The sequence below is a fragment of the Aythya marila genome (assembly GCF_965140915.1).
Source record: "Aythya marila genome assembly, chromosome: 5".
Lineage (NCBI taxonomy): Eukaryota > Metazoa > Chordata > Aves > Anseriformes > Anatidae > Aythya > Aythya marila.
Window position 1 is genome coordinate 17,852,444 of NC_139046.1, and position 27,401 is coordinate 17,879,844.

General features: G+C 42.3%; 1 protein-coding gene across 5 annotated transcripts in view; it reads left to right on the forward strand.

Annotated features, from left to right (window-relative positions):
* FOXN3 (forkhead box N3) overlaps positions 1-27,401 on the forward strand; it is a 191,280-nt gene that overhangs the window by 116,251 nt on the left and 47,628 nt on the right. For all 5 annotated transcript variants that reach the window (XM_082761076.1, XM_082761075.1, XM_082761078.1 and 2 more), the window contains exon 4: positions 3,902-3,966. In XM_082761076.1, coding sequence (XP_082617202.1) covers positions 3,902-3,966 — 65 coding nt within the window. The remainder of the gene's footprint in view (positions 1-3,901; positions 3,967-27,401) is intronic.

Below are 27,401 nucleotides of genomic sequence, written 5' to 3' on the forward strand. Positions count from 1 at the left end.
CATCTGCAGTCCCACATGTGTTTGCTGCTGCGTGCCTGGTGCAGGTGCCCTGCGTACAGCAGCTCTCAGCTCACAGCTGGCACCGTTCATCCTTCATCCCCCTCCCAAGTGTCCAGCCCTGGTGGCTTGGGAACCCCTCTGTGGGGGATCTGCTGGGCAGGTTGGTTGTTTCCCCCCTGCCTGCATCCTCCTGCCTGCCCTCAGCCCCTGGCCATGTTGGTAACACAGTCATTGGCCTCTGTTTGCTGCCTTTCCTCTCTGTTTTCATCAGCCCTTAATTGTGGTGTGCCGGCCCACACAATTGAGTTTGTTTTGAATTTTCAGTTGTTTGGGTTTTCTAAATCTATTAATCAGGCCTTTCTGACAAAGAGGCCTGTGAGAGTTTTTGGCATAGTTGCGAAATACTGCAACTGCGAAAGCCCCTGGCTTTTTTTTTTTGTTTGTTTTAGCGCTTGGCTTTAGGAACTGCAGTCTCCTTGCTCTGATGTGAATTCCAGAAGACAAAGGCTTTACATTTCCTTTTTTTAAAGTCTCTTGAAGCCTGTGCACCTTTTAAAGACCTTGTAAAATGCGTGGCATGCGTTTTGGTAGCAGTAATTGAAGGGGGTTCAGCCATGGGGTGGCCACTGGGGCTGGCCGGCCACCAGGACGCCATGGTGGCTGTCCCACAGCTCTGGCTTCCAGCACTGCGGTGTCCAAATCCACACATTCCTATGGAATGTTTTAGATTTCAGCAAAGCAGCATTTTCCTGGGGAAAAGCCTTCCTTCCAAAAGATCCCTGCTACCCCTCCTTAGTCAGGCAGTTTCCCATGCCCAGGGCCCTGCATAGTGAAGTTTCCTGCCAGCCGTGTCAGAAAAGCTGGCTCCCAGGGAAATCCAGTCCCACTTGTCACTTGGTGTATGTGCCACAAATTTGATGAGTTTGCAACAAATACTGTTGCACTCTGGATATCCCTTTGGCTAAGGGTATGCTAGAAATGACCATGCTTTCTGCAAATCAAACCAGTGGTCCTTGACAGGTAACTGTTGAGGTTTTCAGATCTTCTTATCCATAAACTGTGCTTGTTAGTGTTCTTTTAAGACGTTCATTTTCAATTTCAGCTCTTTACTGGTGATCCAAGCCCAGAAAAAGTACTCTGTGCTTGTCTGCTGCTGGGAGGTTAAGTCAAACCAGACCTGTGCGTGACAGCGATATAGCAGGTCATAAGTGTTCTCACAGTGAGTGATACAAGAGCTCAAACTAGCTTCTACTTCTCTTCAGTAGTTGTGTGGGGATTTATTGGAAACGAAATTTGACCTTAGTCAGTGTGTTTAATTCATAAGTGTAGGGAAAAACTCTGCTGTTAATAATTCTAATTGCATAAACATTAATCTTACAACATGTATTGATTACAAATGCTAGTTCATAAAACAGATTTCCTATTTTTGTTTTATAGGAGAACCAGTCGCTGTTCTCCAGTCTGTTACAGACTAAACTGAAGAAACGATTCCTTTGAGAAAATGCCTGAGATGGGCCAAATGTTTTTTTTATTATAGATGGTCTTTAGAAGAATGAACTTTTAAAAATGGTTTCCTAATCTGGAGCTGGGAGAAGCAGCTTCTGAACACTTTAAAGTGAGAGATAGTTTAACTCTCTCATTTCTTAACTTGAAACATGTTTTAATAATTAATACCATCTGAGACTTCACAGGGAAAAGTTTGGGAACAGAAAGACAATTTCTCCAATACTGATCAGGCTTAACTAAGCTCCAGCAAAGCCCCACAAGCACAGAAGTTTGTTGTTTGAAAGGCTTGACCGGGCGCTGTGGTACATTATTTACATGCTTGAATTCTTTAGCTTCCTTCCCTGGGAAGGCACAGTTAATTTTCTCAGTTCTTGTGGGTTTGTGCTGAATCAGATGGAGTTTTTTATGAGAGCCTTGGGCTTTTATTCAAGTTGGAAAATAAGATAAATCACTATTGCTTTGTTTCTTTAGTGGAGACACTTTGTCTATTCAAATATATAAGTTTTTCCCTCTCTTCCCTGTATAAAAGCCCTCTCTCACCCAGACAGAAGCATACAGCAGCCCGGCAGTGCCATTTTGCTACAGCTCCATCTCTCAGTTCCACCTTTTTCCTTGGGTTTTTGGGATGCCTGGAGCTGCCACAGTGCGGATCCCAATTCCTTTGGCAGCAATGCAGTGCAGTGTGAGGGCTGCACTGTGGCTTTCCCCTCGCAGCCTCATGGCTCCTGTCCTACAGGTTGGCCTGGGCTGTGCCGCCATACAAAGCAGCGAGCCTGTCTGACAGGAGTGTGAATGCCCTCAACAGCCCTTGACCTTCATGTGAGCTGAGGAGCTGCACTCAAGGAGCTGGCGCTTGCTATAGGAAATGCAAACAATTGGTTATATTAAGCCGTATGAAGTGAGCGTGTGTATTCAGACAAGTGCATGCCCCAGTGCACTCGAGCACTTATGAATGTAGACCTACTTAACTTCTTTTTGGTCATTTTGGTCTCTGTGTCTCTCAACTCCCCTTTTTGTTCAGGAGTATTGAAGGCTTTTATTACTCGTGTAATTGCCTTGAATCCTTTTATGGTCTGTATTTTAACACTTTATTTAAATAAGGCACACAGTGAAGTTTTATATGTTAGCACAAGAGTCTCTGCAGAATAATTGTAAAAGTAGGTATTCGTTTTTTTCTTTTATATGTGGCATTTTATCAAAACTTTGCTCACACTGTAAATGTAACAGCATCTGTTTTCCATTTCATTGCATCGTAGCGGCAGTCAACCCAAACAGGACAAAGGTAATGTTGAACAAGGATGGCGTGTGGGGCTTGGTTCACATCTTGTATCCGAAGAGGAAGGTGGATTATCTACAAAGGCAGAGTTGCCTTACATTAATTTTACTAAAGGTTATTTAGTCTCACTTTTAATTTGTGCTAGAATTCGGACGTACAGCTATTACTGATTTAGTATTTTTTCGGGATAGTTATTTCAATAAAATCCTTGTGTAGTAGAAGCGCGTATGATTGTCTTAGAGCTTTAAAGGGCTTATGGTGGAGCCTGTTTCATTAAGGAGCAGACTGTTGTTAAGGAACAACAACCCATCCTTCTGCCAAATGCGTGGCATGTGGTGAAGGGAGAGCGGCCCTTCTGGAGCAGTGGGGCTGCTACGGGAGAGGTGCTGGCCATGCATCTCCCCAGGCAGCACTGCTGGGAGCTGGAGGCAAGCTGGGAGCTCAGAGAAGGACCCATTGGGTACCCGAGGGTCTGCCATGGGCGGCACGACTGCTGAAAAGGTGAGAGCAGGCAGCCCTGGCCACCAGCCTGTGCATATAGCAAAACCAAGCTTGGTTCCTTCTGGCGCTCATGGGACAACTCATTTACCACAATGGTTCCTGGTGCAGTGAGTGAATCTCTTCACATAGGGCGCACTGGTGGATGTAGTCTTGTGTAGGTACAGGAGCTGGGTGGTGCTTGGCCAAGGTTTCTTCGTGTTAGTACTTTAGCTGGAATGGTGGGTTGTTATGACTGAGTAAAACCCATTAAGTGTTTGGGTTTTTAGCAGATGGCTTCGAAAAAAAGGCATATATTCTGCTGTACTGAGAATTCAGTAAATATTTTTGACATTGATTTGCATTTTTTATATTATTATTTATGCCAAATTGCTTTTTTCTCTCTCCCTCTAAATGAGAGTGTGGGTGTGTTCTGTGCTGAGGAGTTGTTCTTCTTGTGAAGAGAATGCATCTTGAATCAAATTAACCTATTTTTAAAGTGAGATTTGAGACTTGCTTGAAGGCAAAAATGCCATGAAGTAGCATTAGCTTTAAAAACTAAATAGCATTCATATAAATAGTAATTTACGATTATTTAATGTAAATGAGATTTTCTTTACACTTATTTCTTATTACCTTTAGCACATCAGGTCCACCCATTTGGCCAGGAAGCACCTTTTTCAAGAGAAATGGAGCCCTTCTACAAGGTAGGTGATGGATGCTACATCTTGGAGTAACTGTTCTGCTTAACAAATACCTTGTCTTGCAAATTGCACAGCTTTTGTAATATTCACTGGGCAAGAAGTAACCAAGTGTTTTTGTTTCCTTTAATCTGTTTCCTTTATTGCGCATCTGGTGCCTTGAAAATGACGATGTACTGCATAAAGTGAGTGTAGTCTATAAAAGTTGCTGCTTTTTTCTTTTCTCAGATTATTAATTTGCTTACAGTAAATTAAGAAAAAGTGTTTTTTTCCCTATGTGTGGAATAAAGTGTGCCTAGAACAAAATGTTCCAGTAACACTGATTTTAGCTGTGCAGATGAAGCAGGGTTGTTCTTTGTGAGATGTCCTTTATTTTGCTCCCTAATTGTGCTGATACCTAAGTGTACCCAAAGGTAGGTAGCAGAGCTGTAGCTGGTAAACAGTGTTTAAGGGTGCTTGTCTTCATAGAGGAACTTGAAATATCTTATTTACTTGAGATGGACAATATGAACAGGTTTGCAGTTTTGATATGTGAAGATTTTCAGTCTATCTTCGCAGACTTTTTGCAATCATTGTTGACTGCTAAATGTATTTACATTTCTGCTGTTGTGCACATAGAACTGCTGTCATTCTTAAGGGAAGCACAGAAAGATGTATCCCCAAACTATACGTTTGTGTATGGTGCAGGAGTAACTTACGTCATTTAAGATGATTTCATGGTCTTTGCAAGCAGTTGTCCATGAAGTGTCTTAGTTTTGTGTTCATTCACATAGTACCAAGAGTTTTACGACTTTTTGTTTTGGCTGAAAGTGCTGTGTAACATCCTCCAGAACATTTACACAAATTAGCTTGGTTGAAGCCTTACTCACAACTAGATCCACAAGTGAATAATTGGCAGGCAGTTGTGCTCACCTACAACCCACCAACATAATCCAACATCCATAGTTTACCTGACGATATTTTTCAACTCATTCCTTGCACATACGACAGTTTGCATCCTTCTTTTATCTTGCTGAGATTTGTTCATACACATTTTAAATGCATTAAGGCATTTAGATTATTTCTTAACAGTCAGAGACAATATAAATTGTAGAGTTTGGCAGCGATTGAATTTGGTCTCAGTAGGGTAGATCTGCTGTCTTTGCAGTCTTGGAATGTTGTTGTTGTTTTTGTCACTGTTGTGAATAGACAGGCTTGATTCGTTTTCATTTGTTCAAGAGTTCAGTTTTTAAGCATTTACCTGCACATATAAAGCTTTTTGTAATTTAGTTTATGGAATGTAAAATATTCTGTCAAGTCTGTATGGTGTAAATATTTTATGTCTTCCTTTCATGCAAGGTATCCAGAAGCTAAGAACAGCTATTTTGTAGTCCTCCCTGCCTTGGCTGTTGCTTAAAACCATCTGCCAATAAAGAAAAGTGCACTGTTCTCCACTCTCTTCTCCTCTGCCCTCCTCTGGCTTCCAGTTAAGGGGGGGGAGGGTCAGGGGGCTAAAAAAATTAATCAAACAAAACACAAAAAAAGTCTTCATATTAAAGAAATAGAGAAAAAGAGAGAGATGACTGCCTTTTCAAGGAGCTAACAAAGCCTAACAGACCTTTAACTCAGTTGGCACTCTGTGTTGCTATTACAAGAGGAAAAGCCAGCCAAATTGAACTGTAATATACACGATCCAGCAATGAGGTTTGAAGGATGAGAGTGTGAAGAAAAACTTTTTAAGGCTATCTTCTAACATTTACTGGTTTTGATTTTAAGTCAACAGAATAACAAAGCCTTTCTTTCTTCCTTTCTTCCTTTTGTTTTTCCCGACAATGAGCTCTTTCATGCACAGGCTTCAGCAGGTTGCATGGAAATAGTGCATCCACCTCTTTGCTGCTTCTGTCTTTTCCACAAGACCTGTGTGGAGGAATGCTAGCAGCTGCAGGGAGGTTGGAGGTGAGGGGGTGGAGAGGTTTATCAAGTCCTATCTTACATGACCATCTTAAGTGCCGTCTGCCAGTGCCTATATCCAGCTTAATTCAAATGAGGGAATGAAAAATTGATTCAAACATCTGTTGCTAGTTTTAACACTGCCATGTAATTGGCAAAAGTTCAGGTAACAAAAAGATTTTAAAGTGTCTTTACTTGATGAATATTTTGCTGAATGAATATGTGAAAACAATGTGCAGTGTGTGTTTCAGACAATAATACTGAATGGTTCTGAAATTTTAGTAAATGTAATATTTGTGTGCACTTGTCACACCTCATTTCTCCTGAGTTGTTAAAGATAATGTTCTTTTTTGGTTTGGGGAATGAAGAAGAAAAAATTTTGCGATGTAAGTAGTACTTCTCTGAGCCAAGAAAGACTAGCAAGCGCTCCTGGTTTCCATTCATTTTATACCTGAACTGTTTGGCAAAGTAATCTTAACCATTGTAAAGCATTTAACTTACCTCTCCAGAGAAAGAGCAACTGAGAAACCAGTTATCTGTGTACCTCAAAATAGCAGAGGAAGAGAAAAGGAAGTTAAAATTCATTGTAGCTATTCTATGTCCTTAATGTCTTTGTCATGAGTGGGATTAATTCTCTGTTCCTTTCTGTCTTTGCTTGTACTTTGTTGAAGAATTTTGAACTTACCTCCTAAAATATATATGCTGTATTCCTTTTGCCTATCATTTTATTAGAGACAAGATGGCTACCTCAGTTTCTTTTTTGGGGGATCATGGTACTGTGGCTCCTAGCATTAACTTTGTGATTAAAACAAATGATAAATTTAATTTTCATGTTGAGTAAGTCACTTACACAGGTGCTTTTTAAAATGTTGAGCTCCTTCTACTAGGTGAGGATTGCACCTTATATCCTCGTACTCTTCGGCTTTATAATGAAATCCCATTCAGAATGTGAATGGGTAGGACCTTCAGCCTTACCAAGTTTGGATACCTTCTCTCAAAATTAATTTTTATATTCAAGGAGATTGCTGTGTTCTAGCCTTCAGAATTCCCAGGACAGAAATACAGTGTTCTGCTCTTACTGCATTGCCTTTGCTACGTAGGTGTCTGTAACTCAGTATTGTACATATTGTATTGTTTGTTTCAAAATCGTTACTTAATACACCTTCTGTATTGAGAGACTTTGTTCCCACTGTGTTTGTGTTTTTTTTTTCTCTTTCTTTCTGTTTTCAGCTGTCTTCTCACATGCATTTTCATTTAATAAAATACATGGCAGGAAAAAGTCTTTAAAGTGGACGTATAGAAAACTCTTCAGGACCTTGTGCTGGGTGAGATAGGTGGGGACACATTGACTTCAAGGCTTTGAAACAAATGCGTTGTGTCCAAAGAAAGTCTGTGTTGTTTCTTCTGCACAGGTCTCAAGTATTAAGCTTATGATAATGTCTTGAGGATGCAGTTGCTCACAAATCAGTTGCAATAATACAAGTTTCGTTCACGATATTTCTGTCATTCTCCCTGAATAAATTAGAAATACATCTTCCAATTAACTTTTAGCAGCAGTCATACATAAATCTCAGCTGCCATGTACCACCTGTAAGATATAACTGGACTGTGGAAGTGTTCTGTTTTGTTTCTTAAAGATAAAACTTTAAAACAAAAACAAAACAAAAAAAAAATGGAAGTTCTACACTTCTTTGTGTTTTATTTGCCCTCACACTTCAATAAAACTAAGTGCAACATATTACTATGCCTTCTTGTACTGAATTTATTCGGTCTTGAGTTTCAAGGAAGTGTACGTAGATGGTGCTTGTGGGTATAATTACAGCTGGCAAGAAAACAGAGCACTCTACTGTGAAAACAGAGATTTGTGTATGCTGTTCCTGCTCCAGTGGGGACTGAAGCAGGAGTGTAGGAGCTGTGAAAGCTGCCCCAGAAGATGCAGGAGCCCCACAACTGACAGGACAGCACTGACAAAACATAGTGTCTTCCCCTTGTTTTAAGGCAAGTGCAAGTCTGCCAGGCATAATGGGGTTCTTAGGTAAGCATTCTGAGCTTGTTGTCCAAGGCCAACAGAAGAAGGCCCTTGTGATAGCATGGTGAGTGATTCTTTGCCTTCCAGGGAAGGAAAATGAGCCTGGGTCATCTGGCTGCTATTGTGGTTGTAGCTAAAGATGGAGATGGTCCTCTTCGGTGTGATTGGATAGTCCAGCTGGGATTACTGCTTCCAGCAGTTCCTGGTCAGCCAGAGGTACAGCCATGATCTCTGTCTACGGTCTGCTTTCTTCTCTGGGCAAGCTCCTCCTCTTGCTTTGCTGATGATCAGTGCAGTTTAAATGTGCTGCCTGCAGATGTTAAAGGTATGAACTCTTACCCCAGAGATGTGAAAAATGTTTCTTGCAGACCTGGACTCGCATTTGGGCTGCATTTAGTGAACTGACTTTAGACTGCCCAGCTTTCTTTTAAAGTCACGATTCCCTTGATAAAAGGGGAAAATAAGATTGGCAAAAATCCCCTCCCACTTGCAGAGCATGGGAGAGGAGGAGTGAGGAGTCTTGCACAGCCTCTGGTCCCAGCTGGCTGGGGAAGCCTTAGAAATGAGCGATTGTCTTTCATGAAGCTCACACATTGCTTTGTTTCCTCTGTACCATCAGCCCTGGGGAACAGGCATCTTCATTCTCTAGAACAGAGGAAGAGATAGGATGCTCACATGGGGATGGCTCAGCCTCTACTCTGAGGAGGCGTTTTATAAGGCACATCCATCTCTCACGGGTGCTTCTGACCACGTGGGCATAATCTACCCTGGTTCAGCTGCCCCTGCTGTAGCTGGAGGTGGCAGGCACTGCCTGTGAGAAGGAGGAAGGAGGAAGATGATGCAGGAAGGAGATGGATGACTCTGCCTTCACAGGGTCAGGTATCAGTCACCAAGACTGGTAGGAGACACTGACTGGAATTTGTTGCAGAGTGGATGTGGAGACTCCGGACACTACTTCTGCAGGCAAGGTACTGGCCCGTGATGCCCTCAGGCCGAGATGGTGGATTTCACATTTTAATGTACTACCATCTGGCAGCTGACCATAACATGAGATGTTCTGGAGAATGGCAAAGCCCACAGCTCTCTTTATTCTTGGATAAGAAATAAAATTAACTTGAGAGAGCAAAAAGAGCTGTATCTCTTATTTATAAAGTTTATTTTGTGCAATAAGTGTACAAACGAGGCCTGGGAAGCCCTGTGTTAAAGATGGGAGCCAGCTCATTTATGAACAGGCACATATTCATACAGAGATGTTTTCCTTTAATAAGCATGAGAATCCTTGACATGAGCAACCAGTCCACTTAATCCATTGTCTGCTGAGTGATTGATTGTAAGAAATGAGAGAGCAGATTTGGGACTTCACATTTCCAAGTATTGGCTATTAATAGAAGGACTTGCGGAGGTGGAAATAAGCCAGCAGGGAGGAGGGAGAAGGGGTGCAACTGTTACTGGTTTCCCTTATAAAGGCTAAATTAGAATTGTCCACTCTTATAAATCAAGATGTTCAGCCTGCTTTTGGTGTTTGTAGTGACACTGAAGTACAAATACAGCAGAAGTAGGGACCGGTTGGAGATGTATTGCCAACACACTCTCCTTGGTCTTTCCTCCAGAGTGGTGTGGGGGGAGTTGTTCTCTGTGCCTTCAGGATGGGAGCTGGCAACAGGCTCACAGAGGAGGTGCCAGTGTGCATGCATGTGCCCACATTCTCCCTCTGATGCTGTGAAAAACTGGGATGCGTGGGTCAGCATCCACCAGCAAATAGCAGAGGGCCACTGCAGGCACAGTGGGCTTCTTGTGGAGGTGGAAATTCATTTCGTCTGCTCGTTCCACTGCACAAGCAGTCAGTAAGAGAAGTCAGCAAGTGTCTGATCTATAGTACAGCCTTGGGTGAGACTCTTATGCCCCAGTCTAACTGAACAGTCATTTCCTAACACAGATTTGGGAATCTCATGTTCCCCAAAAATAACTACTCTTTTTTTTTTTTTTTTTTTTGCTTCGGGGTTATAATTCCTTGATTTTCTGCTCTGTGAAACGTGGATGATGATAGTAATGCTTCTCACTGCACAGAGCTGTCAGTCTACAAAATACTGCCTCTGTATCATATTTTGATGCTCCACTAATGGGATAGCCTTAAAAAGGGAGGAACATAACTGTGAAAAGCAACAGCGCTGTTTGTTAGCTTTTGCTAGCAAAAACTGTATTTTAGACTTTTCTCTTGAAGTTTCAGTCAGTCTCCTTACTTTTAAAGGAACATCTGGAAATTGATTTTTAACTCCATAAATGACTGTTTTGTAAAGATCTGGGGGTTTTGAGTGTCCAGCTGAGTTCACAAGCTTACTGCTTTCATCAGAAGAGCACCAAACGTTTTGACCTCACCTTGTTGTCTTTACAAATTTTGCTTCTCCAAGGACCTGTCCCACCCTTATTGAAGCAGTGCTAACAGCCATGCTCTGCATTTGCTAATGACTTGACTTCAGTCAACCTATTGAATTAAAAGCAAAGCTGCTATCTTGTTACGATAAATCACTTTTCATTCAGATTGCATTATTATTTAAATTGGCTCCCCCCCAACACGTGAAGGGTACCTGACAGTCTCTTCAGGAGTTTCCTTTCAGGAAGATGATTCACGTGCTGCCTCTGTGGAGACAGAATATTTGAATAATTTATTTATTATTAGCATTCAGTGTGTTTGCAGTGGTATTACTGAAGAAGTAAAATGAAGTCGGAGGGGTTGTACAATGTGTCCCTGAGGGAGTAATTTGAACAGCAGAGCTCGCCTTTGTTTGGGAAAGTGGGTAAAGCCCTAGCTGGGCTCCAGAGTCCTGAGGGTGCTGGTGGGGGCTCGTGTTTATGAGAGGGTTTTGAAACAGTGTGTGCATTCAATAAAAGATACCAGCCACAGACAGTGTTTTGAAGAAATTCTTACTGAAATGGCCACTTTGGCATGACATTTTTAGCTCTGTGTTTTGTGTCGTGTGGTTGTACACAGGGTGCTATGTGTTAGCTGTACAGTATGGATCTTTTATCTACACTACAGGTACAGTCTTTTTATTCCTATTTTTCTAGTTCAGTATGTAAGATGGTGGCAAAAGCCGTAATTTATTAAGTGCCTGAAGTGTGGTTGTGTTAACATTGATGTTGGAGCCTTTAGGAGGGAAGCGTGACCGCTGGCTGCTCGTGCTCCCAGTGACCAAAATGCCTGGGCTGCCTTTGGCTCCTGGCACTGACGAGGAGGAAGGCTGAAGTGCAGCAGGCAGGTCGTGTTCATGTTGGCTCAAGTTGCAGAGCATACTGAGATAAGTTTAATTCACACCCAGTTTAAACTCAGTGACTTTAGACCTGCATAGACATTTATGCTATCTTTGCAGATAAGTCTTGTAACCGTCCCTTGGACTGACTTCCTTGGAAGCTACAGCTCCTGGGGCCTCAGGACAGAGCGTACCGCTGCTGTTTGCTCTCCGTGGCAAACAGAGGGTGTGGGTGCCGGCTGTGAGGTGAGCCTTGGGCACTGGAGAGGGCCTGGCTGCCCATGATTGCCCACAGCGTGCCCGGTGGCAGTGAGAAGGCACTTCGCAGTGCACACTGAGAGGACAGGTAACTGCTGCAAGTCCCTGCAGCGCTGGCCTGACAGCCCTGTGTAGGAAGGGACATGGGGAGGCTGCCCAAAGCCTGGAGGAGGCGAGGAGGGGCTGGTCCTTGCCCCAGTCAGTGCTGAGGTGACCTTCAGGTAGCTCTGCTTCAGGGATACCCCAAAATGGCTCAATGTGTTCTTAGCAAGCTCCTGCTCAGAGGCCTTCTCCTGTGCCAGCACTGCCATACATCCAGGGCTCATCCTGTGTTTCCCATTCCCTGACAGGAGCTGCTGGCTACTAAGAGCACAGGGGTTGTGTGCCCATGCCCAGCATCTCCATGTGCCTGGTGGGGCTCCCGAGGGGCTGTCGGGTGGCTGGACACGAGCACAGCGAGACGCCTGGCAGCAGTGCGTGTCCATCTTGTGGCACCTGGGCCCAGTCCCCTCTGGCTGGTCCAGGCGTGGAGCAGGAGAGCTCAGCGGCCTACACCAGGGACATAACATCCCACCTGTTTTATGGCAGTACTCTGACAGGTCCTGGTTAGAAACTGGCAGTAAGATGAGTGCAGTAATGTGGAAAACGGTGGAGTATGCAAAGATTTCTTTTCCGTAACTGTAAAATTACTGTGATTGTTGCCATCAGGATCTCTGGGCTGATGAGCTGGAGCATATGCTCCATGCTGAGAGCCTGCGACTGTTTGGCGTTCCTAAAATCTGAAGGTGGTTCATGTTGGAAGTAATCTTGGCTTTCATAATTGTAGAGTCTGTTAAAGAGTACAGTCACAAGAGAGGCATACGTCTGTGCCTTACGTGGAGGTTACTAAATCAGAACAATTTCGCAGTTGTTTTGCTCTGAGCAGTTGTGGTGGTGTATAGATTGCCACGAACAAAGGAAGCTGTTGTCATGTTGGGCTGATCCTCGAGGACATGTCAGGCTTGTTGAAACAGAACTACGTTGGCAGAATTAAAGCAGAAGCTCTGGGATTTTTTAAGAAGCTCTCTCGCTTTGACCCTGCTTGTGTGATGGGCAGCAACACATTTTTGGATCCCTGGGCAGACCAAAGCTTCCAAACTAGCAAACAGAGGAAAATTATGGGAAAAACAGCAATGGTGATCAAGTCTGAGAGATGTTCACGTCTGGTGTTTTTTTTTTATGCTGTGTTAGTGGTGTCTGTGGTTAACATTGGCAATAATTGTTCCTCTCTAACACGCAAAGAATTTCTCCCTGCTGGTCAGAGCAGATCTCTGTGTTGCTGGTTAAAGAGTGGTAACTTTTTGGTTCCATAAAAGGCATTTCTTAAACATCTACAAGAAATGGCAAATTAACAGTAAGGGCATATTACTAAGTGAGCCTAACGTTGCTTGAACGCTTGAGAAAACTAGAGGGTATCTTAGATTGGAAGGGAGGTTAGCGGTATGCACATTTCATGCTGTGTGTTATTTAAGCTAAATGTTGAAAAAAACATTTGGTTTCAGACATCGGAATAAAACGTAACCACTGGGAATTCTTCAGCTGTACACTTAAGAGTGTGCAGAGCTCTGGGATAGCTGAAGTTCCTTCTTACAGCTATGAACGCATTGGCTTATTGTGTTGCAATTTATAACAGACTTCAAACTGAATTAGGACTTTAAGAAGGAAAGAGGCAGGATTTTTTCCTATATCAGTAGAAGTACAGTGTGTTCACAACCCCCCTAGAAACAAAACTGGGACACTTTTTGGGGTGAGCAGGCCTTCATGCTATCCATTTCAGTCTACTTGAAGTTGCACCTGCCGGGGTAGAAGACTGTGAACATGAGCCTGCTGTAGATACAGCACCTTCCCATTACCCTCCCTTTTAAAGGAAAGATAAGTAGCATTTGGATCCTGGACAAGAACTTTTTTTGAACAATCCTCTCAGATCAGCAGAATGAGATGAACTCAAGTTTTCTTACAAAAGTGATCTTTGGCAGAAGTCCTTAAGACTTTGAAGCTGGTGAAAGAATTGATCCTGTTGTTAATAGATTTGATACTGACGACAAATTAGCAAAGAAAACAGGAATTTATATTTGAACTATTTTGGGACAGCTTCCATCAATGTGGAAGTACCATTATTAAGATCCTTGGCTTCATCTTGTGTGCTTTTTTCTCTCAAGTTTTCCTTTTCTTTAAAGGTCAAAGTCTCACACTGGTTGCAATTGCATAAAATAAAGGTAATACGTTCACTTTCTCTCTGACAATATTTATTTCTTTGTCTGGTCCATCATACTGCTCTCTAGTGCACGAGAAGGATAAGGTGAAATAAAATTCCTTACAGAACAATGGGAAACTCCAGAATTTTACACACATGCACAATTTGAATGTAGATGCTAAGAACACTTGCTGCGTGTCTTTTATTTTCATATATATACAGTACGTCCTTGCACTGCAGCTTTTTAACAGAGGTTCTTTATTTCATGCGAATGAATACCTTGTTTTTCTTTATAATAGGACGCGTTGCTTTGTGAAACACATGTTGAGTTTCATCATTCCGTTTCTGGTACTAACGTATAAGTTGTTCCTCCTGAAATAAGAACAATAAAATGTTTCTCCTGGGATGAAAAGATAAAATAGCTAAGGCCAAGCAGCCTGATAACTGTGTGCACAAATACATGTGTGTCTTTATTTCTAAACAATTACCTTTAATATAAATGTGCATTATCAAATATATTGAACATGTACAGATAAATACGCAGTTACATAGAGAACTACCTCTTCTTGTGCTGTAGATTTGGTCATCTGCCCTGTTCATGTAAACTGTGAAACCCATGCACAGAGGAAAAATTACCTTTGTAATCTAATGTTGTTCTGGAAACCCAGCTATTTCCACTCTTGATAGGCAATGGTTTCTTTGTCAACCAGATGCTAGACTTGAGGTATGAATATGGCAAAATCATACATTTCACAAGTTTTTGTGACAAGCACTGCCTTTCCCAACACTGTATGTCATGGCTCTCCTTTTTTCCCTATTTTCTCTATACATATTTTCTTCTTTATCGTATCTCATGTTTCCGACAGCCATCCCTTTTGGTCCTTTGGAGCAGATCTAATTGTTCCCTTAGTAGTGTTTCCCTGTTTGTTTGTTTGTTTGTTTGTTTTTCCCTCTTCTCCTTCAAGCAGTTCCAGTTTCAATCACTGATTCTGACATTGTTAATGCTCAACACACTTTGGGTTAAAAAAAACTTAGGTGTGGGATAAAGTTGTTCAGGTTTTGTTTTCATTTTGTTTGTTTATTTGCTTTTGTTGTCTTACCCTACCATCAGTTTGTGTTGTTCCCCACCCCCACCCCCCCCTCCAATTCCTCTCAATGCCATTATGTCAGTAACAACTTACTCTATTACCAAACCAGGGTGTATTTCTCTATGTGTCGTAAGGGAGAAGACTGCGTGATCCTTAGTGAGGTGAAGGTGTACTTCTGGATCTGTCTGTTGAGGTTTTGCTACAGTGGCTAGTGAGAGATGAGGTATTTTTTGTTTTTAATAGTATCACAACTTGTCTTGGTCTCACTGATGGACCAGAAGCATTACTAGGTCTGTATTTTCAAACTCTTTGTAGTAGAATTGAATTAGTGGCTTAAAGTTGGAAAATAGCAAATGCTGGCCAAGATGCATGATCATTTAAGAAACAGGAGTACATTTCTTATTATTTTTGTTTTGGTTTGTTTTGATTTTGGTTTGCTTTAATTTGTCATCCAGTCATATCTCTGAGGTGATCTATTTGTTCTAGCTTTTTGGCTTTTTGATACAGTTCCTCACTGTGTCAGTAACTTTGCTGCTTCTTTTGTTAGGTTACAGCATCTTGCTATTTCTGCTCAGTACTTGCACAGGAAGCCTACCTAGTAGCTGTAAGAAAACGAGGCCTGAAGGATGTGACCTGATGTCTGAGGAAGGGTTTAATGTGGCCAGGTCTGGTGAACAACAGTGATGTTTGTTCTTAATGCTTTGAGCAGAATTAATCCCTGCAAAGGCAACCTGAGTACAAGTGAGTACTCCGAGTGCAGTTTCATACCAGAAGACAAGAGAAGCAGCTCGGTACTGTCTGCTCAAATTAATGCTTTAGACACCCAGCAGACACTTGACTTCCCAGTACCATCTGAACAGCTTAATGCTTGAAGGCAGAAATGACAAGGGGCAGAAGTCGGTGGCAACAAAATCTAGCGAACAGGCAGTACTCCAAGGTCATGACTCCGTGGCTTTTCTGTTTAGTCACCATGGACTAGCAGAGCTCCAATTACTTCTAAAGAACAGGGTCCAAAGTTGCTAGCAGATTCTGAAATGAATCCTTCTGAAATTGTGTTGCCAGGATCAACAGCTACTCTCTTACCAGAGTTGCAAATGCAAATAGGTCAGTGGCTTGGTAATTTATGTTGTAACATTTGGTGATTTGCCAGCTGTCAGTAGAGATGCCCCTTCTGCCTGTGTGCAGATACTTTCATGAACTCCAACATACATTAAACTCCTCTAGGTAGCCCTTAGTTTCCACTCTTGGGAGTACAGTGAGCAAAAATTATACAACAAACAGTGCTGAGTTTTTGACTGATATTTTACTTTCTCCATGATTAACTGCAACAAGAGATCTTAAGTATTTATTGTGCAAGAGGAGGAAAATGAAATGTAAGGGGCCCAAATGAAATGTACTAGTATACAAGGCCGTTAAGCAGCTCTTTAGCAATCCACAGATGGAGTATAATGGCTTAAGGTGATGATAGTGAACTATCAGCCTAACTAAAGGCATCTCTCACTTTTTATTTGAGTTTATTTGAACAAATGGAGATGTTGTGGCAGTACTTAGAGCACTTCAAAAATAATCTTTTCCACAGAAGATTGGTTTAAAATAATAATAAGGGAAAAAAATGTACCTTAGAGCAGATCTGTTATGTGAAAACAAATCCTAAAGTATACAGTTCCTCTAGATGTATTATTCAGCTGGTTAACCTGCTTTATAAGCTGAAATTCTTTTCCGGATAATATCCTAGGGGAGAGCACTCTGTAAGCCTGACAGGAGGAGGTGCAGCTTTACACACTTGAGACAATACGTAAGAATCCTAAAGCTGCTTCTTGGAGCAGTCTGCAACCTGCAATTTGAGGCACACCCAGGTGCTGCGGAGGCTGGCCAAGGACCCAAGAGGAAAGAGGAGCTGTGAGCCTCAGCAGTTTATTCTGCTTCTGTGACTTTAAACACTCTGATTTGAAAATGGCTAGCTGTGGGGTTGTGTTAAATGCTAACTCACATGAGCAACCATATCTGTAAATGTTTAGTAATCCCTCAACCTCTCTCATCACACACTGCAGGTTATTCAAGTTATATCAAAAATAATTTGATGAAAATCTGAATTTTTCTTTTCAAAGTACCTGCATTGTGTGAATCACTGTGTGGCAGCTGTAACTAGCATCATGAGTCTCCACTGGAATGCGTGTGCTGGTTAAAGTAATACCCCATACTGCTCTGTGGGGCTGCTTGTTGTGGTAGCATGCAGCACGCAACGCTCTTTGGGCATTGTCTTATTACAGGTGTCTTTTTCAACACCTCAGCTTCCTTGGAGTCTTCGTGTAGGTGTTTCCTCAGTATATATTAACTAAAAATCAGGAAGTGAAGTGTGGTTGGATTTACATAGGAAACCAACAGGCCGACACCTGCAGAACTCCTGCCCTGTGGGCGGTTGGTCCTCCCGAAGCAAAAGAGCCCCTGCAATAAGTTTGCTCCAGGTATGCAAACTGTTTGCAAAATAATGACGTAGAGTTTCCCATGTCCTCTCACTGGTTCCAAGGCAGAGGCTGCCCTGGGCAGGAGGCTGGCTCCCTCAGCTGGGAGCTGCGGTCAGCCCTGCTCAGGGGCAGTGGGGAACCCAGGGCTAGGAGGCCCCTGCGAAGGGCAGAGCGAGGTGGCCTCTTCAAAAGGAAACAGCCTTCCCCTTTCAGGCTATTTGAAAAACAACATCCAGAGACGTGAAAGGAGAAACCCAGTTGGGGTCAATTATGGTTGGTATTAAAGACATCTTTAGAAATGCCCCATTGCATCCAACTCACCTGGCTAAGAATCTGTACGTTTTCCTCTGCTTGGGTTCTGTGAGATGGAAGGGAGCAGTTTTACACAGTACTAAGTCTCCAAAATGATTCGCAATCTAGCTGATTCTAATGAACTCAGGACAAATGCTGAAGCTGGGGAAGATTTCGACATGCTGTTCTTATTATACCAACACAAAGAGTCAACCCGGTTTTCTCTGGCCTGCTGTGCAGTGGTGGTTTCACAAGTCGTATTTCTTCTGCACTTGCTGAACCACGTCACACTGCTCTTCTGCCATAATATATTCTCCTTACAAAGCTGACTGTCAGTTACATTAATTAGCTATTGGTAGTGATGTGTCTATTATAAATAGAGGAGTTTTTTTTTTTTAACAAACAAACAAACAAAACTTACATCTTTATGTCTTTCCATATAATTTTAATTCATCTCTCCTGCTTACTTTAGGATGCAGTTCTCTTACTATGTAATCACTTTATATGTATGTTTGCATTGTTCTCCTCCTCTATTAAAGGCATTAATTGTGGAAACTGCGATTTGGTGGGTTACTATAAATCTAGCTAAATTTAGCATTTCCTAGCTATTAAGTGCTTCACCTTTTCATAGTGGGATTTTTTTATTATTATTTTTGGGTGGGGAGAGGGGATTCTGCCACCTCCGTGACTTCTATTTAGGTTAGTTATTTGTGTATATAAGCAAATCTAGACTGCTGGTTATGCCATGTTTTTTGCATGCTGCATGCCAGTTCTGCAGGGGATGGAATTAGTTTGTTTATTTTATTATCAGGGGTGTTCAAAAAAAAAAAAAAAAAAGGCTTTTGAGCAGCCATTGTAAAAGTTTGAATTTGCTCAGTTAGAGACTAAGGTTTCCAATTAACACGAGTTTATTCTTTTACTTAATTGTTTAGTCAAGAGTTTATTCCCCTTGCCTCTGCCCATTGTGCATGCTGGCTTCATAATTTATTATTTCCTTTGATGAAACTGAAATTCTGGGTAAATTTCTGCTGTCAGTGAAAACTTGCATTTTTTAGGAATTCACAACCCGGTCACTATAATAGAAATATGTTATATGATAACTAAGTTTATAACTAAGCCCATAATTCAGGGGTGCATGGCACTTTGCAGAAAACCAAAAGGCCAAAAAGAAAATCAAAAGACCTACAATAGGCAATATCTAACGTGACGCGTATACATGTAGCATGTTTAGCTTTCAAAAACCACCAAATATTTTCTATGCAACTATGGAATTACTTGGATTGTGCTAATAACTTGGCAGTTACCACATACAGCACTTCTCATCTTCAAAGCACTTTGAAGCATTATCTAATTAATTTGCCCAGCATCCTTTTCAGCAGGTTTGGGTGAGTACCAGCACCCCAAGCTTAAGTGGAGAGTTTGAGCCCAACAAGTTTGGCAAGAGCCACAGAATCCCTGATCCCACTGTGATTCCTTGGTCCTTTTTTAGAATCCATATCATAAGAGATTCCCAACATAGTCAAGAAACATGCTGCAGAATTGTTACATATCTCCCTCTTTGCTTCGGACATTGAGGTTTGGAGACCTGAATTAATAATTGCACGGTAAGAAAATTGCCACAGGCTTTTGCTGTCTGTGGTGGACATTTACGCACCAGGGTTACTTCATAAGAGCCTAGACAGAGGAGGTGATAAGGGGATGCAAAGGCATTCAGCACTTGGCCACCATCCCAAACAAGGAGTGGGGAAAGGAACTGGGTAGAAGATTATCCAGGTTAGGTGGTTATAAATCCCATTAGTACTTCCACGGCCAGACAGCATCTTTCTATCTCAGATTATCTGCGTGACTGTTCGCTGCAGGCATCGTTGCTGTGTAGGATTTGGGCCTGCTGTCAAGTAACAGCCCCCCTGACCCTGTCCATTTTGGGTTCCACAACCCATGCCCATGAACTCCAAAATTTCAGTCAGGAGACTAAAGATTTACTGGGTATCTTTGCATTCCTTACTGCTGGCTGGAGCTGCACATAGGCATGTAGCTCACTTCATCTGCACAGCTATTGGAGCAGTCACATAAGTCAGTCAGTAATTTCCTGCAGTATTTTTTTCTATTTAAAGTACTGGAATCACAGAGCACTCAAATTAAGCAGTTCATGCACTTTGGAATTGAAGAGAGTGCCTTGGAGAAACTCTCAAACTGCAGCTGAATTAATGCTAACTGGGGCCTGAGGATTGCTAGCAAATATGGGCAGATGAGGGGCTGATAAACCTGGCAGAGTTTCAGAAAGCAAGGGTGGGGTGGCTGGGGAGCATTATCTTATCTAAATGGTAATTTCTATTCTGTACGTTAATTAAAACACAGAGTGTACAAACGAGCATTTAGGAAATCTTTTGGAGGATCTTTTCCTAAGGGGGTGTTTTGGAAGTAAATTGCGAGTTGTACATGTCTGCTCAGTGCAGCCTCCAAGAACGGCACAGAAACAGGGGATCCAAATTCTGTGCCCCGTTCAAGGAAGAGGTTTGTATGTATGCGGATAGCTTTGGAGGAGTCTTGTTTTGTTTTGTACTTACTAATGCATTTTGGAGATCCTGATTCTCCCAGCAGTAAAGGGAAGAGATTTTACTTGTTTCTTAATGATACTTCTTCATGAAGACAACTTGAACATATCCAGGAACCAGTTTGGATGAGTTCAACCAGTTATAGGTGGGGCTGGCTTTTTATTTATTTTAAGCATGGAAGCAAGGTTCCCATTTTGTAATCAGAAAGTGTTTACATGGGAGGCATGCTTTTCATTACCATGTCAGCTTTGCTTTCTTTGCTGTCTTATTGTGCATTCATGACTCTGATTTGTTTGCATCCCTGCTTCTGTGAAACATCCCGTATTTTGCATCTCGGGTGGAATGATCTCATGCACTGGCAGATGTGGGTAGTGTTGGTATTTTATTTGCTACTTCGCCTTTTTCTGGAACATAAGCACATAGCACCTCAAAAACCAACAACAAGCCAATCCCTCTGTAAAACACTTCTCACTTGAAAAACTGTCGAATTTATTGGATTCGTAGTAATAGCAATGACCTCAGGTGTAGCAAATGAATAGCAATGAAAGCCAAATAACAGTCTTCTGCGGGGTTTAGAGACAGGGATTTTGGTTTTTAAACTTTTGCAGAAGAACAAATATTTCCTGTTTGGAAATGGAAAAATAGAAGTTACAGATGCCTGTGTGGAATTAAAAGGGATTTGAAAATGAAATGTAACCCTGTGCCCCAAATATGAAATTGCATGTGGTTTGCCTGGGCATTTCAGGAAAATCCACTCTCCTAATCTAATCCAAATAATTAGATTTTGGATTAAGGTAGGCTATAGCCATTGGAACCAAAACAGGTAGAGAGAATTTGTATCCAGTCTGGACCTTCTCTTATGACACCTAGGTTATTTTTCCTATTTGTAAAACTCTGTAACTTTTCCTTCAATGATTAATCTGTAAGCAGAGTGCAAAAGGTATTAGGGCTAGAAACAGAAAAAGATGAATGCTGACCTTTCTAATTGGCTCTCGAAAGCTGAAATATTTACCGCTTTGAGGATTAATAATGTTTGTGGAATGATTTGTCATCTAAACCAAGTATTTCTTGCTTCTTCGTGAAGCCAGCCCTTCGATAAATAAGCATGTGCTGGTGCCTCCACATAGTGGAGTTTTATACATCAGTGTAGAAAGAAATCTTACTTCCAAGTGATTCAGAATACACTTCAGTAGCCAAGCAGACTTCACTGTTGGTTCCTTTGCTTTCTCTGCTAAGTGTGATCATGGTTGGAAATGGATGGCTCACTTCTGTATCTGAAGTCTGTGGCACCAGGAATCAAGACTTAATCACTCCCTGCATTGATGGGTAGCGGAGCAGAACGGCTCTCTCCACGCTGACAGCATGGTATTTTGTTCTTTGCTCGCGTTCTCTGGAGGTAGTGGAGAGGGCTATAAAACCTGTGATTCTGTGCTCCACGATGGATTAGGGGTTTTCAAGCATAACTTGGAGATTTTTTCTCTCCAGTAGTATTGAGGCTGAGATGTCTGGTAGCACCCTAGAAAGCATAATGATGTTGCCTCCAGGAACCTTGATATTTTTACTGTTTTCTGTAAAGTAGCTTCTAGGATTAACTGTTTGCATTGCAGCATATTACAGCAAGTTTTATTAGCAGAGGATAACGACTTCGGCATTGCCCTGACAAATCTGTAGTCTCTTCACAATATGGACTCAGTAAATCTGATGAAACAGATTGCCTTTGTTGGCAGTGCTGGCTTGTTAAAAGTGCCTGTGAAAAGAAAAGGATGCCAGAAAGTACTGTACTTTTACAAAGGAAAACAAAGCAAACATAAAAAAACAAAAACAAAGAGACCTTTCCTGTGGCTTTGTTGCTGTGATAAATACAGTGGGTTCCAGGAACTTCTGAAAGGGAGTCTTTAAAACTGATTTGACACACAAAAGTGCAAACACTGACCTAATTTTGAAGAGCAAGTAAAATCACATTGTGTTTGACTTTAAAAGGGATGGTAAACTCTGTCCTGCTGGGCCTCTGCAGGATGAATGAACACTGATGTTTCAGAATCAAAGTAGCCCATGTCAATTCAGCCTTACGTGTTATGCAACGGCTGAGGATTTTAGGAGAATTATGACGTAAAAGCCCAGTGTTTATTTAATAAACCAATCGTTAATTACAGTTCGGTAATTTGCTTCTGGGGTAGAATGAGGAGTAGCTGTGCAGCCCTTTTCATTTTAATCACAACATCTGTTGCAAGCATAAGTTTCTCTTCTCTAATGGAGTATTTTGCTGCACTGATGCTATGTGCATATTCTTGGCAATGCTTTAGCCCAGCTTGGCTGTTTGTTGGGGGGATTAGTATGTGCCTGCTCCACGAGACACCGACCCATTTGCTCAGGACGAGCTGCAGGAGCTGATCCACCGTCGCTGGTCTTGATCATGGTTTTCTAGCCACACATTTCCCTTTTTTCTCTCTCTCCTATCCCTACCAATTAAATCAAGCAATTGTAGAAAAGGCACTTGTAACCGTACCAGCATTATAAAAAGATGATTTTGTAGGTCATTTATACTGAAATGTGCTCAGAAGCTCTACTGTAGCTGTCAGAGCTATAGTGGAAGCTACTTCTCCGAAGCAAGAAGCAGGCTTATACTTCCAAAAAGCACAAACTTGAATTGCCTCCATTGCTGCAGCAACCACTGCCTGTGACTCCAGACAGGAGAATGGGCTTTTTGTATTTACACTTAACATGCCCTATCCTGGAAAAGAGGTTGTGGAAACAGATGCAAGTGTTGTAGAGAAGGAAGAGTTAGTAATTGAGCTGCGAGGTAAAAAAACAAAAACCAGCAATGACCCAAAAACACTACACTGCATGGGAGAGAAGTAAAAAGGAAATAAATTTGCTGTTGTCCTGTAGGACCCAAACCAGCACATCTTAGAACCTCAGTTCTTCCTGAAAATCTTCATTTTCCAAGAATAATTAATCCCAAATTGGCAGTGAACACTGGAGTTTCTTGTTGGTCAGAGGTATGAACAAAAGTTTACATTTCGTGAAAGGTTCAGTGAGCTTGGGGGTAAGGGTGCTTCAGGGTCGATGCTAATTTCTGCAGTCATTTTCTCCTGTGTCCGTTAGTGGATAAAACCAAACAGGTTCCTCTTACCTGAGCCTGTGGCAAGAGGCAGCATTCATGGCAAGCAGTATTGGGTGTTGATATCAGTAGTCTTGGGGAAAATGTTTAGCATTTCTTTTTAGGAGGAAAATCTGATGTTTTCCCACCTAGCCTTTTGACAGTGTTAGTTTGCTTAGCTTGGTAGTCCTGATTTCACACCAGAATAAAGAAAAAACAAAACAAAAAGCATAGTGTATATTTACTAGCACTGACGCAGAGAAAAGGGTTACTGTGTTGCCTTGCCCAAATCTAGGCTTTAATGATTTTCCTTCTTTCCGAGTGGAGCTTAAGGGAGCAGCGTATAACTTATACAGCCTCATAAAGGCTCCCATGTGCTGGCTATGAGTGCTCGTGCTAACGCCACTTCTTTTCCAGCCCTAATGATTTCTATCATCCTTTGTCACCCGAGTGTGGTGGCCTGGCCCCAAACCACACGTGTGGTGCCGCAGACAGGCTGGTGGCTGGGAGCTGAGTCGCTGCAAGCAGACCCCAGTGGGAGCTCCCGATTCCACCACGTGCAGCTCTGCAAGTCCGTGGAGTCAGGGTGGCCTTCACCAAGGGGTTCGGACTGCTCGTGCTCCTACTAAAACACCCGCATGAATCGGAAGCTTTAGTCTCAATTAGGGGATGGATGTTGTAAAGTGAGTTGCAGGGGGAAAAAGTTGCCACCTTATTTTTAATTATATTTGTACAACTTTGTATGCAGTAATTATGTGTTTTACTCTGAACATCATGTTACATTGGGAAATAAATGGTATAGGCTGAGTCTGAATTTTAAGTGTGAGCACTGTTTAAAAAGCAATTAACACCGAGAGGTGTGCGGAGTGATAAACGGGGGAGGAGGCGAGCAATTGGAAGTGAAATGATCTTGCTCTAACAGCTTAATGTTCAGGGGATGCGGTAGGGAAGCAGCTCGTGCATCACCTGAATTTCTGTGGGGCTTTTTGGGCCAGGCAAATCCTGTGGCAGCGTGGCATTCATGTGTGGGGCTTTGGCTGGGGTCTCTGCCTTCCCCACTGGCTTTGCTTTGCCCATGGTATTGACGAGTGCTTAATTACATACACAGTGCTTACCGAATGTAACGTAACTTCACTTACAAAAAGTTGAGCTTTTATTGTGGTTTTGGAAGACATCAAAGAAGTGAGATTCCTATCAGTCTAGCTTTTCTGCTTGGTGACTCATGGACCTTCATGTGGCTCAGATAGACACAGGTACGTTTTACAGCTTGGGCATGGCTTTGACAGGTTTGAAAGTAAATAGGCTGAAACTCTGAAAAGCTGGCAGTAGTGCCACCATACTATCCAAGGGGCATTTTGACTACTAATCAACTTAAAATATTTTCGGTTCTCTCATCCTGGTTCATGTGTCTGACAGACAGTCACGTTAATGAGAGCAACACGTGCGCAGTAACAGGACAGACTCCTGTGGCTCTTAGATGAAGTTCTCAATTAAGCACTTCCCTTCCTTCCAGAAATGACAGGCAAAAGCTGAAGTAATAAAATTTGGGAAGTAAATTTAAGGAGATACAATGGGTGTTGAGTCATTGCTTCAGCTCAGTTTCTGTATTGTGAAATGTTTATTTTGTCTGTAACCTAAAACTCCTCCCAAATGTTGGGCCAGTTATGTTCTTTTGTTCAGGGAAACGAGTAATTTACCAAAGCTACAGAGAGTGTATTACAGTTCTGATTCAATTTGCCAAAAGAAATAAAGAAAATTAAGTTTCTGTAGTGTTTTGAAAGCTCATTTCTTTAAAGACCTTCCAGACATTTAAGCGTCTAACTCTTAGAAGTGCAGTGAAAATGACTTTATATGCAAAACAGCAAGATTTTGAAATACGAGTTAACTTTTAGAACGTTGCTGCAAGTACTGTATTTAAAAGTAGTAGTTATTTAGAAACAATGGAGAGAACTTTTCCTTGCCTGACGGGCTGTGGTGTGTTTCGTTCTACCAGAAATGCAGAACTAAGGCTGTACCTCCTGAGCATTAAATGTGGGTGAACTTCTTGTTGAGGAGGATTTGTTAATGTGGTTTTACAGGTAAGCTCTCTTCTTAATAACATGGCGGGCCACTCAAAAGCATTTTTGTTGGCATAGTTGCTTCTGTTAACTAGAGTATTTCTTTCGAGGCATCACCAATTCTAGCTCTCTGTCAACATCGCTGTGTCAGTGAGTTCCTTGTGCAGACCTGGCTCAAATGTTACCAAGCTCTGGTTTACACCAGCAAGCTTTGCCAGTTCCGCCTCATCATCCCCTCACAAAGAGAAACCAGTGCTCCCAGCTGAATTCCTCACTGCAGCTTTGGGAACTCAGAAGAGCAATCACTTATTGTCATGGAGAAGAGTTGTACAGCTGTGTCCATGAAAAGCTCTCCCCCTGTTGGCTCTATCAGTGTTGTACCTGGGCTTGGTGAGAGCAGGTCTCTGGTACATGCTTGGGCTGTGACCTGCTTCCCTGGAAGTGTGAGGCTGTTCACACCAGCATGATCCCAGCTGTGCTCTGCCAGCCACTGGTTTCTTGAGAAGGAAATGTGGACCTGACAGTCTGGATGGTGGAGGAGCAGAATGCTGCTGCAATGGGATGTGGAGGGTGGGTGAGCATCACCCTAGGGGATGCCTCCAGCACCGCTGATGAGTGCTCCCCGTGCCCCAGAGGCCCTGGGTGTAGAAGAGACCTCCAAGCTCCACTGCCAGTTAGCCTCCTCAGGTACACGAAAGGCCCTGGCGGTTGTTTAGAGATGGCTTTCGTGCACACCAAGGCATGTGTTACCTCTGCCACCACAATGGTTTGTTGCTCTTTCAAGTCAGCGCAAACCAAGGCAGCTTTCCTCCTGGTTCTATATGGACACGGTGGTATGGGCAAGTGTGGGCTGTGGCTACAAAAATGAACTCTGCCATATTCAGAGCAGTCTTCACCCTCTAACCCCTTAACCTCTCTCATGTGTTTCAAATCATGTTCTGTCAGTATTTGGGCAAGAAGTTGAAACTGGAGAGTGTTTCAGCGTGTTAGTTATCCTTATCAAAACTGGAAAATTTCTTAGCGTTGTTACTGCTAAACAGCTTCACGGTTGTGCAGATAAGAGTGCCTTTTGGGGACGAATTGCCACTAATAAAGCACTTCAGAGCACAGTGACAGCATCAATGCTGAGCAAAACCGTGTAGCTAAAGATTGGAGCACACCCCTGTGATGGAAAGGTTTTGCTGGGAAGGACTGTTTGTTCTGGCACCGTGCTGCACACCTTGCCCATATTCGTGTGGTTTGTTGACTCTTTGCTGTCTCCCAACAAAAACTATTCCAGACCACTATCACTGGAAATGGAGCACAAGTTTGAAACCAGAAGTCTTCCTGGTTTTCAAGTTGTAGCAGTCACAGAGGAAGGCAGGAAATCAGTGCTGCCAGTGGGAAAGAACAAAATGGGGAATAACGCTGGCTCGAAGGCTCAGAAGAGGAGATTGCTTAGATTGTGAAATAAGTTAGGGTTATTTTCATGTAGGAACAAAGACTCCATATACATTTGTTACCAATTGCTTATAATGCAGGTCGCTCCTATTTTGTGTAATACTCAGAAATGCATGGGAAGTTGGAAGTTCTTTCCTATGTGCAGCACACATTAGTTTAAAAATTGGCATAAAGGAATAGGAGTTTTGTTTTTCGGGTCTTTCTTTCTTTAAAAAGTGCTTATACCAAATGTTTTGTTTTATATTGCCAGTTTGAAGTGGAGATCAAGTCAGCAGTGCAGCAGCCACCACGTATAGCTGTGTGAAGAACATCTCTTGTAAATATCAGTCGATACATCTCTGAGTGTTTTATGGAACATAACATAAAAGGCATATTCCTTGCCAAAACTTCCTTTGTGCTGGGCTTCTCTCTAATGTAATTTCCATCAGTTAAAGAATAAAAAGAGCATGTTTTTGGGCCCGTTTTGCTTGGCAGTGCACAAAGGAAAAGAAGGTTTAGGGGGGTGGGGAGTATGATTTCTCAGCTCCTTCACACAAAGAAATACTGTACTGCTTTCAGAGATCTCTTAGTACAAATGCCTCCTGTCACAGGCGATCAGTGTTACGCCATTTTGACACAGCTGTACAGGATACTGCAGTGCTTTATGAAATCGTTGCCCTGGACTCAGTACAGGAGGACTGGAACTGGGCTAAAGCCATAGGTCTGATTTTCTGTACTCATGCTGGTGCTAATTGTGAAGCTAAAATTG